This window comes from Sphaeroforma arctica (genome assembly GCF_001186125.1).
Source record: "Sphaeroforma arctica JP610 unplaced genomic scaffold supercont1.925, whole genome shotgun sequence".
NCBI lineage: Eukaryota > Ichthyosporea > Ichthyophonida > Sphaeroforma > Sphaeroforma arctica.
The window spans coordinates 6737-19005 of record NW_014039633.1 but is presented as its reverse complement, the minus strand read 5'-3'; the positions used below and the strand labels follow the sequence as shown (position 1 = coordinate 19005).

Sequence of the window (12269 nt, the reverse complement as noted above, 5' to 3'; positions counted from 1 at the left end):
GTAAAAGAACAAGTTGAGAAATGGCTAGCAGATGGTGTGACAGAAATTAACTATCAACAAACGCCAGTTAACTTGGCACTGCTAGCCGTAGGCCAACATAACTCTGACGGATCGTTTAAGAAAGTCAAAGTATGTTTAGATATGAGTCCAATAAATAAATTATTGCCGACTCATAGCTTTCACTTACTTCGTATTAACGAGCTACTGCGAAGGATGGAAGGTGCTACAGTGTTTACAACTATAGACCTTACACAAGGACACCATCAAATGCAGGTATATGAACCCCACCGTAAATACTTTAACTTTACGTGGAAAGGCAAACAATACCGGTTCAGAGGTGCACCTTTCGGGTTACACTCTCTACCAGCATTCTTCCAACAAGTAATGAAAGAAATGTTTGCAGACATGCCAAACGTGCAAGTCTATATAGATGACATAGTCATCTTTTCGAAGACTACAGGCGAACACGCCGCAATAGTCAGACGAGTCCTTAAGAGACTCAATGAGCAAAACTTCAAGATTAACGAGAAGAAATGCCACTTCGCAATAAGCGAAATACAGCTCTTAGGCTACCATATATCTGGGGAAGGTATTAAAATCGACCCCGGTAAGGTAGCACACCTGTTGGATTGGCGAACACCAACTACAGGAAGAGATGTTAACAGCATGTGTGGGTTTGTAAACTTCTTTTCAGATGGAGTACCACACTTAGCCGACTACCTTAAACCTTTTGGACACTTAAGATGCCATAAAGGCAAACTAGGAGACTTGTGGACTAAAGAGTGTGATGACGCATTTAAAGCGCTCAATCACGCAGTCCAACAAGCCCCTGTTGTACAAGGACCAGTCGATGGCGTGCCGTTAGAAATAGCAACGGACGCCTCCGACTTAGCCTTAGGAGGAGTATTGTATCAGGTTATAGATAACAAACCTAGATATATACAATTATTTAGTCGATAATATTATTTATTTCAAAAATGGCAAGTATGTATGATACAATGTATGAACATATGGTATGGCTCTCATAGTCGCTGTAGTGGTTCAGGAAAGATTGATGGGAAGAAGTGATCAGTAAATTCCCGTTTGAAGCTTGGGCCAAGTGAGTCGACAATGGAAGATATGTGCTGAGTCAATCCGGGCCGGTGTTGACAAATCATTGTTACTACCGAATGTTCCATATATTCGCTTGATGACCTACTAAGTAGAGTACCCACCTCTGTGGTACGGATCGGGTCTGCGCCGTGTAGTGCCACGGAATGGGTTAGTGCAGAGTACGAAATACCGAGAAGGACCAGGATATCCGTCATAATCCGGCCGAGAAGCGAGGATGGGGGTAAGCCAATGCCGCACCAGACCACGGATGAATTCGGTATGTGTTGGCTGGCCTGGATCGGAAGTATCATAGTCGGAACCAACAAGCGCGATGATTTGGTTTGAACCGATATTTGGAAGTAGTACTTCAACAGCGTGATTAGCCGGGGTATGGGGAACATCTGTTGATGTGTCAGGGACGGGTGAGGGTACGGTGGTTCTTCAACATGCTGGAGAAAAGATCCAAGGTGTTCGTGGAGGGTCCAGATACCGTTGAAAGCTCTAACACACTTCCGAGATTACTTATACGGAACAGCATTTACACTGATGTGTGCTCAGAAATCTCTTTAATATATGAAAGAAATGAAACCCGACTCACAATTACTGAGTCGCTGGCATGATATCAAAGTTTCATTTTGATATAGAACATCTGCCAGGAATACGTAACCATTTACCGGATATGTTATCACGCTTCGTACCGGACTTTAATAAATCCGTACGTGAGTTACTAGCCACTGACTGGAAAGGTAACCCCAGGTGGTTTGAACTGGCTCAAAAGATATATGGGCCACATACCATAGATATGTTTGCTGCACATCATAATGCACAACTATCGAATTACAGGACTTTAAATCATCCTTTGGGAGACGCCTTTCAAATAGACCTCTCCCAACATAATGCGTGGGCCAATCCACCATGGCAGTTAATTGCCCAGCTATTAAATTCTGTTCATATACATAAAGCTACCATCACGTTGTGTTGCCCATTACGGAGTAAATATCCATGGCTCAATAAATTGTTCAGCATAATTCAATGCGAGCCAATATATTTAGATAGAAAAGTAGATACTTTCCTATATCAGGGTACCCGAGCCGTCCAGAAGACGCCTTGGAGACATACTATTATATGTCGTATAGGTCCCATTGAAACAACCAAATGGACCCCTTCTGAGACCTTCCTTAACAAGGTCAAAGAATCAGAGATTCCACTCTACCAAATCGAACGTTAAGCAGTTCAAAGGCAACGCAGCACTTGAAGTCTGTGCACAAAAAAATACAATCTACTAATGACACTACTGTTAAGAAGCGTCAGTCCCTAGCTGGGACTTTGTTTAATAACATAAAGTCCAAGCCCGAGGTCTTTCAAACCCTATTTTCAAAGGGATTAATGAAAGATAATCCTGAAGCGTATACACATATAATGCGACTATTTAATAAGTCAGGTGTATCTAACGCACATGAGCGCGATTATGACGTTCATAAAACCCTAAAAACCCTAAAACACTACAGACTTAGAGACCACGCAAGTGGATTCTCAACACCCTACCTTTATTCTGGAAGAGCAGAATGATAAAAACATTCTTGCTTGGCTGAAGCAACATCATAAGCTGAGGCACCAGAACGTAGTAGAAGCACTCAAAGATGCTAAGCGACATGGGATCGTGCACCCTAAGCTGGCAACTTTAATTGACAGAGTATATCAGTCATGCACAGACTGTGATCTCAATCAGATCAAGCGCTATGATTTCGCACTGCTTAAGAGCGTGACTGAATATGTTCCATGGCGCAGGGTCATCATAGATCTGGTTGACCTGCCCAAGTCCGAGCACACAGGCGACCGTTACGTATGCCACTTCTTTGATGCGGCGTCACGGTTTAACTTGCTCTATCCATTAAAGGATAAGAATACGCAGACCGTGGCAGAATTATGTTGCCAAGTCTTTGCTGACCACGGGTGGCCGGGTATTATGTGCACTGATAACGGTAGTGAGTTCTGCGATGACGTTATGGAATCGCTAGTACTCGTATCAGGCATATGCCATAAGAGATGTGTGCCATATAAGCTGCAAACGCATGGCGCGAATGAAACGCGCCATAGAAGACTTAAGTTATTCTTGCGTACTGCATTAACGGATGATGCAGATGTTGGCCGGACTACCTTATAGGGATAATATTATTTATTTCAAAAATAACCCTATGGCTCCCATAGTCGCTGTAGTGGTTCAGGAAAGATTGATGGGAAGAAGTGGTTTTAGGGTGTGAGTTACAAATCCCTTTTAACAAGGACGAACCCGATCATCATGAGTTACCATGGTTAGAGAAGGCCCAACGTATTTATAACGTTGTATATCCTTGCTTGCGAGAAATACGCAATATAGCCATAGTAAAAAGGCAAAAGCGTTGGAACACTACCAAGAAGATAGCAGAGTATCAGGTTGGTGACAGAGTTAACATCCGTCAACGTAATTCCGATGCTATTGTATTAACATCTAAATGGATTGGTCCATACATAATATCTGTAGCAGACACTAAAAGTGGAACGTACGAGGTAAATAACCCCGATGGTTCCAGTGCGCTTAATATAGGCACAAATCGTATTCCGACTACAAAGATTATACTCGCAAGAAGACATGATTCTAATGCCCCTCTTGATCGTTCTGAATTTAAAGACTTTATATGGAGAACGGATAAGGGAGGCTATACATACTATCGTACACGCTTTATAGACGGTACAATAGCTGAGTTGACTATTAACGTTACCTAGTTGATCCTCCGATAAGCCAACCAGATGTGCCAGTCTGATGAAGGCTAAGTCGGTAATTCTTGATAGTGGCAAGTTATTGGCTAAGACAATAACTAAGGACGTCAAGAGTATTTTATTTTCTTTTTCTAAAGATAGGATTTTATGAGTCTCTCGGATTCGCCCCAGAATAGAGAGACAACGAAACACTAAATAATATCCCTTCGGCGGAAACAGTACTGAGAGGATTATATATAGGCAATGTCTCAGCCTCACAATCCCTTAGAGTATTGCTGTTTTCACGAGTCAAACCTAACTATTAAGCGTCTCATTTCGTTTATTGATATCGATATTTACACGATATTTAGAATTTATCTACGCGTTTATTTATTCTAAGGCATTGGTATCGCCTTTATTAGATCGAATCTTTTTGCACGTGATGTATGCGCCTGTGTATCGCTTGCACGTGCTGTGTGCATGTGGGTGTTGTCTACACGTGCTGTGCGAGGGTGGATTGTTTCTACACGTTCTGTGTGTGTACGTGTGTCATTTAAAACTGCTAAAGGTACGGGTTTATGATGAGTGATAGTTGGTTGTGCAAGAGTACTGTGTGTAAAAGAGAGTGTGTTGCTGTGCACATCTTCGTTGTATGCATCTGATAGCTAAGTGTACCCGCACGTAATTGGTCTGAGCTTTATCGTGTGCGTGGTTCATTGTTCTGCACTAAAAATTGGTGTCTAGCTAAAGCTGCACGAATAGGACCGCAAACCAGCATTGGTGTTCATATAAGTGCATCATCACCATCTAATTCAGGAGGCGGAGCCAACGCTATGAGCTGTGATGGCTGTTCTTTCTCTTTACTATATACATATCCATCACTATCTGTGAACCCATAAACACTCAACGTGACCTTCCACACCTTCACCCTGCCTGTTGCCGACGCATAGTTCTTTGCACCCACAACAGATGCTTCGCTCCAGATGACCTTCCATCGCGATCCAAATAGATTCATGGCATATCTGCTATCCATATGGTGCCACCGTATATACACGGTGGATCCCACCACTCGCTTGGTGGCTGTAGAGTAGTTTTTAGATACTTTAGGTATGTTTAGACCAAGAACAAAGCTCACTAACCTACTATACAGTACTCAAATATGCACCTACGTATACCTATGTCTATCGTGACACTTTGTGTATATCTCTTGATATATTAGAGGTATTGACAAGCGGTGAGTTTGGCGCGCTAATAAATTATTTCTTTAAATCGATTGGCTATTCAAATGACCGTGTACGTAGAACGAAATACGGCCCATCTGAGTTGCCGTTACACGCCCGTTCGGGCGAAATTCGACCGATTGGGCGTGTAGGTAGGATAGACACTTGAGTAGTCTCTCTATACTACTAAATAGTAGTATGTATGTATGTAGCAATTGTAGAGTAGGAGCGAGAGAGAGCTTCTGAGTTCTCAGTTCTCAGAGTTCTGACTTCTGAGCTCTGAGGAGTTCTGAGTTTTGGGACTGGTACATTGTCCCATTTTTTTAAAATCACATTTTTTTTTAAATTCAGTTCCTTTCTATTTTGTTGAAAAATATGCAAATGAAAAAAATCTTCCCTCTCTAATAGAGCGAGTATTTAGGGGCTAGGGAATTCATTATTTAGTATTGACTATAAAATTATAAATACTACAAAAAGCGGTTGATAAATAGTCCTTTTGTATAGAAAAAATCATAGGTGCAGGAGTGCTGAACTCTATGAAGTCATGAATGATGAACCATGGGCCGTGGGATTCTGGAATTTCAGGTTTTCTTCTATTTTGATTTTGATTTAAAAACAAAAACAAAAAGACAGAATACAATGCTCAGAGAGAGCTGAGACTTGAGAGTTGAGAGTTGAGACTGAGAGTCTGAGACAAAGTTGCCTGTCTGAGACTGTATTTATTGAGTCAATTTGAGAGTTGAGACCTAACCTCAAATCATTTTCCGTTAATGCTTTTATAATCGAATAAATGTACGTTTGCATTCAACTTTTGTCTCATATGTGGTCCTTTGTATGCTCATAGGTGCAACTTGTGGGACTAAACATATAAGTGTGTATTATGTTCACGATACGAACCAGTCCTACAAGAATTTAGGTAGGTATAACGTTTGAAATAAAATAAAATATGCGTTTACGTTCAACTTCTATCCCGTACCCCCATAACGTTATGAGCTTAGGACTTGAGACTTGAGAGAAGGCCGTGCGGCACGCTGCCCAGCGCCCAGTGCCCACATCACTGACAAGCGTGATGCGACAGCTTGCTGAATGCTTTTATAATTTACCTTCAACTTTGGGTTGTTTTGTTTTTCAATATCAATAAACAAAACAAATATAACTCTTATTTTAAAAACCCCCCCAAGGTACTGGTGTTAAAGTAATAGAGCCAGCGGATACAGGATAGAGTCAGATATTTGTGATCATATTTAGTTTAAAACACAAAGTCCCGTAATAGAAAGTATGCTTTGATATCGTTAGTGTAGTACTGACTCCGGGATTTGATTTTGCTCATTGTTCAACATTAAAAATTAAAAATATTGTGATCTTGAAAGCATCGTTCAATTCCGAATTCGTTTTATTTACCATTTTTTTATATACAAATTCTTTTCAAGACTTGAGAGTTGTTGAGACTCTGAGACTCTGAGCTGAGAGTCTGTCAGTATGGCTGAAGTCTGAAAGTTCAAAGTTGAGACTTGAGACTGAGCACTATTTACTCTAGAGCAGATTGTAAACAGATTTGTAATGAATGTATAGTGATATAATTTGTTGTTTTGAAATAAAAACATAGTCTCACATCACTATTGAAGTAATGATCTATTCTACACACAGTCATACATACGTGTATTTATTTTAAAATTTTATGAGTGTTTTTGGTTTTGGTCAAGAAGAAACAATCATAAAAAAAACAATTCGATAAATTTTATGAATTTGTTGACAAATCAAAAATGTCCTATAGACTTCCTTCGTTGTATGTTTTTAAAATTGTTTACCTTTTTTGTTAAAAAACAATAATAAAAAAGGTCATAAACCTTCAATCCCATTTTTTTAGTTCTATAATGTACATAATTTTATTTCAGTTTTATATATATATATATGAGTATGTGTAGTTGTTATGTACACTTGTGTTTAACAAAAATTACTTTCGCTACTAGTCTCACGCTACTTCTACTACTAGTATTCACTGTTTAGTCTCGCAATTCGCACGCGCCAGCGCCGTACTCTACGTCTATAGTCCATTGATATTTCAGTTTAAAAGCATTTATCTATTACAAGGTGTGTGTGTATGTGTGTGAGTGTGTGCGAGCCAGCGAGGTCTGATCTACACAAACGCACGGTCGTATACGCCTGTACAGCTGACTTTCTCTTCTCGGATCCCTGTTTATGATTGGTCTAAGACTACGTTAGCCATTCTAGCAGAAAAAGAAACGATATTTCATAAACCACCTTCCTCATGCCTGTGATCGAAATGTGCCGTTTGCCACGCATAGCTGCATCCGAGTCTAACGGATGATTTGCATATAAGCGATGAGTATAATGCCGTTCTTGCATTCCGTGGGAATCGTATTTTTTCCGATTCGAATGAACAGCACCAGTATATAATCCACACGATAATGCGATATTGAATTCCTTTTCAACCTGCATGCTAATCTGACTTTTATTGTCCATACGTATCTGCCGTTTTCAAGTATTCTGCCTCGTCGCGTGTATTAGTCCTTCCGAGCACTTCGTTTCTATGCGGATACCTCCCAAATTTTTCGATTATTGCCTAAATTGCGAGTAAGATGATCACTGATATATAAACGACCTAGGAGACAACTTGAACATGAACATGCAAAATAAAACACCAAATGGCTTACGATTCTAAGTCCACACTGAATATGCATGTAATCCCGAAACCATTCATTTCCAAACATACATTCCAAATTGAGAAGTACTAATAAATGAATTCGCATACTACCTTATGGTCGTCCATATATTTAAGAAATTGCGTGAGAAGATCGTTTTCAGTGGAGCTCATGCTATCACTTCGTCTCTCAATCTCAGACGCCAGCATCTGTTTCCTGTGCAAAGGTATTTTTGTGTGTAGAATGCTGTCAACATTATTATAAGCCCCCACACAAAAAAGTTTATTCAGACCACTAAAAACCCTTCTACAAAGAGTCGATATATAGGAAAGGAACATACCCCGCATCGTGGTCTTTCACAATTTCGCTGTGCTCATACGGTAGTCCGAGCATACCCACTTCATACGGATGTAGTTCAGCCAGAAATTGAGCTGTAATTGTTTTAGCACACCTATGTATTTATTGAAAAGATCAAATATAGAATCAGTCACAGCGAGTTCAATTAGAACGAATAATAAGAGGACACTTCAATGTTTGGGGAAACCAACTTTTCTCAAGGAAAAAAAAATTGCCGAAGCCAAGTATCGATCTTGGTGCCTTTCGATCTTCAGTCGAATGCTCTCCCATCTGAGCTACTTCGGATGATAAATAATAATTTGAAAGGACTACTATCATAAGTATTAATTTTTATACAATATTACTTCTGCACATTGATGAATATTTCTTTGGAAACCATTATGAAGTACAAACATGACGCATACAGAATATATTCTGAATTGACATACCGCAGTCCAGCAGGGTCATTATCGAAGGCTTTACTTGTCCTCCTATAGATGTTCCTTGTGAACTGCAAAAGTGATTCAGTTAGTCCCTGTCATTCAGAGAATCTACGACACGCTGTGCACCGTGCAAATCAAAATAGGTGGGTACGCGGGTAAGATTGAACATTTACTGTCTATAAGAAGCAGCAAAATGGTACCTACTTGATCACAAATAATCATTTTCGCCAGCAGTAGTTTGATGTCTTCCTCCCAATTTTTCAAGCCGCCGTCTAACGCTTCATCGACTAGGCCGCCGAACCTTCTCCGAATGAGTTCGTCAGTCTCCTTCGATGACCTAAAGAACAAAAAAAATCACTTAAGCCAATCGGGGCGCTATCTGAGATGGCGTCCGATAATGTTGCTTAAACTCACAAGTCAGAATAGGATTGTTGAGGTGACTGATTGTACGGTTCTGATACATGTCACTTCATGTTGCCTCAGCAACAGCGATTATAGTGTTTCAGGTCGCTTAAAAACTAGCGAGTTGTCAATCCAGGCGCAAAATGAATCGGCGATACAGACACTGTATTGCGGGATTTTAATATCATATGACACACAGTCCACTTACTTGAACCACAATTCAAATTTCGGCCCAGAATAGTCGCCAAACCAAAAAGCGAGTACTTCGTTTGCTTGCTCATCGACAGGTTTGCTGTGAGGGTTATGGGTGCTGTGAGGCTTTCGAAATAAACAGAATAATATATATATATATATATATATACAACTAAACTCAGTGCGTCACGTAAAATTCTTTATAGATATAGCGTTGTCCTGCCCGGAATAATTCTGATACAATCCTACTTAAGTGAATGACATATTCTTATCTCTAAGCAACTCGCTCTTCAGATGAGATAAAGACAAGAACCATAGTAAATAAAAACCGCTTAAACAGAGTTCAATGCCCCAAACAGTATCACAGAATCATGTTAGTTACACATTCACCACTCACTAGTCTTTATATACACGAGCGCGACACGCACTTAAGGATTTATTTGAATGATAAGTCAATTTGCCAGGACCAAAGATTGGTTTTGACGCGAAATACTCATTCTGTATATAAATGATAGTGTTTAAATGGTAGTACTGTAAAAGCTCAACACGGACAAAATCTACTCAAATAGAGGATGGCAATGTTTAGAAAAACACGACATAAATTCTGTTTTTGTGTACCAGATCTTTAGTAAGAATTATGGGCACCATGATATAAATGGTAGAGGTGAGACGTATTGCGTCTAACATTTAAGATTGAGCCTGGTACCTTCAAAATAAAGGACAGCGATCACTAACAGCGTTGCTGACCATTCGTAGATGCCAGCTTTTGAATACCGCTTGTTCATCCATCGTCTGGTACTATACTATGGCCGAACACATCCAACACTACGCACATTGTCTTTGCTGGTGGTTAACGCGTATCAGTACTATTAGCTAAAATGATGGATTTAGCACTGACGTGACTATGCTCGCACAGCGAATCCATTTGAAAGTAATCGAAGAATGCTTGTCGGTATGCGCATAAGCAATCATATATGTCGAGGATCAGGAACAGAAGTGTACGTCACAACTGCTTATCATACCTTGCCACCGTTTCGGGTGATCAATTGACACCAGCAGTCGTGATGACTGGACTCTACGGCATCGCTAAACTGCAGTGTCACAACATCAAGCACCGCACAGTGTAAAATGCAGACGAAAGTTTCAATTAAATGCATTTATACACATGAAGGTACATACATGAAGAGTATTTATATATGCCAACACACCTTTTAGTAGCCATTTTGCGATTGGCAGGTGTGCCGCGAAATAGCGTCGCTCGTTCTGCACGTAAAAGGCCGCAGTTGTTCGATTGCACTACCCTTTTTGGTACGACGCAAGTATGAGCCAAACTTCGAGTTGCCCACGTCACAGACAATTTCAGCATATCACGACAAATAGCGAACGATACACTGGACCTAACGATGTGTGAAAAGAGGTGTTTTTCACGAGCTATATATAATATAGTATGCCTCTATACAAAATACAAACTAAATAAATACATTTGCACACGGTTGTTGATTCGTTGATTATATATTTTGTAACGATAGTTAAATGGACGAATCAAATCACTATATTTCATTACTATATTTATGCATACTGTAACAGATATGTATTTACGTGATATACGCGTACAGCATTAGTTCCGATTCAAAAATAGGTTACAGGACCACAACTGTGTGCGGATAGCATCGGTTGTGAAGTTATCAAAAAGAAAATTGTTACAGCGTGGATAAGTAATTGATGCGAGTACAAGTTCCCTCCAATTGCTCGGAAACCTCGGAGCTGGTGTTACAATGTCTCGCGAAAGCGAACACAGAACTACACGAAAGTGTACAGAATTAAGGACCTTTACAGTGGCACTCATGCTCAGCAACTATATAAAAATACAGTTAACGAGGCCAGTCACAACGTGAAGTCGCAACGTGTACCTGCCTCGAGCAATATGTACAAAAAAATCGAACTTTTCTGATGAGAATTCCGGTTGTATTATCGGATCTCACATGTCTGTTGGCGACACGAAAGCAACGTTGTGCGTCTTTAGAAAACAATCAATTGGTTGTTTAAAATATCTGCGGCACTATCGGATCGGCAGTTGCAAAGCCGTTTGTATGCATTTGAATTACTTTTTAATGGGGTGACGAGTATTTAAACGCCGCATCCTTTGTTCACGATCGATAGGCGTCAACCATATCGCTCTAACGGTCTCTCGGGTAAGAAATCGAGCGCCTGTTTGTCGTATAATACCTGGAACATGGTGCGTATTAAACGCAGAGGTAGACCCGGTATGTACTTAAAATCTAACTTGTCCTTTATATCTCACTACTGGATGCTTCACTGCCAATTGCTAATATACCTTCCGGATTCCCCGTAGTGTTATATGTGTATCGCGTAAAATACAGCTGTTCATGAAGGTCGCTCTACGGCGTGCCTCAATAACCGGCATTCGCACGAGTGATTTCAGGTGTATTCCTATGGGACTCTGAGAGTGGTTGATGTGTTGATTGGGGTGGTAAGAGAATTCTAATTATATTATATTATGTGCACACTACTCTCCATATATGGGTACCCATGCTCCAGTTTCGCTACTTTTCCGCACACCATCCATAACCTGTATATGATTCCCACGAGAAAACAAAAACAAAAACCAGATATGAGTACAAGGAACTCTAGAACTATTCTGCAATTTGTTCGAATCCGTTGCGTGCGCATGTTTTCGTTTTGGTTCGATAGGAGCATTGTGTACGTTTCTTATACATGGTTGTACCGAACTATACATGAATTATGCAATGCAACATACCCGGCTATTCAAAACTGTACGTGCAATCAGTGTATGTGCTTAGTAGTCACATACAAAATACACAGAAATCAGTATGCAAAAATATTCTAAATATACAAATGTATATTGTAAGCTTTGCGCACGTGTGGCGTGTGTACGTGCACATATTTGCATTCAATATTTTGTCGATACGTGCGTATCGATGCAGGTACACCTTGTTAATACGCCTATATGTGTACTCGTCCATGTCGAAACATGTATAAATATCCCGAAAAGAAGAGTCAAGGAAACGATCTGGAATGCAACATACTAAAATCATATCTGAGTCTCACCGTTCCTCTACCATATATTTTATATATATACGTACATATATACATATTTACATACACACACACACACATACATACATATATATATATATATACAC

At 40.1% G+C, this 12269-nt stretch overlaps 2 protein-coding genes and 1 non-coding gene across 3 annotated transcripts; all 3 read right to left on the bottom strand.

Moving 5' to 3' along the window:
* Positions 1-4612: 4612 nt before the first annotated feature.
* SARC_09279 (hypothetical protein) lies at positions 4613-4861 on the bottom strand (the record flags this gene model as incomplete). Its single annotated transcript, XM_014296713.1, has 1 exon — positions 4613-4861. The coding sequence occupies one exon, from the start codon at positions 4859-4861 to the stop codon at positions 4613-4615; it is 249 nt and encodes an 82-aa protein (XP_014152188.1).
* A 2479-nt stretch (positions 4862-7340) lies between these two features.
* On the bottom strand, positions 7341-10548 carry SARC_09278 (hypothetical protein). The gene is made up of 7 exons (XM_014296712.1): positions 10293-10548; positions 9101-9184; positions 8695-8827; positions 8497-8558; positions 8052-8162; positions 7825-7927; positions 7341-7632 (listed from the first exon to the last, which is right to left on the bottom strand). Exons 1-7 carry the CDS (start codon positions 10448-10450, stop codon positions 7522-7524), a joined length of 762 nt encoding a protein of 253 aa, XP_014152187.1. The 5' UTR covers positions 10451-10548; the 3' UTR covers positions 7341-7521.
* SARC_30204 lies at positions 8281-8353 on the bottom strand. Its single transcript has one exon. It is a non-coding gene; the product is annotated as a tRNA-Phe (tRNA).
* Positions 10549-12269: the final 1721 nt, after the last annotated feature.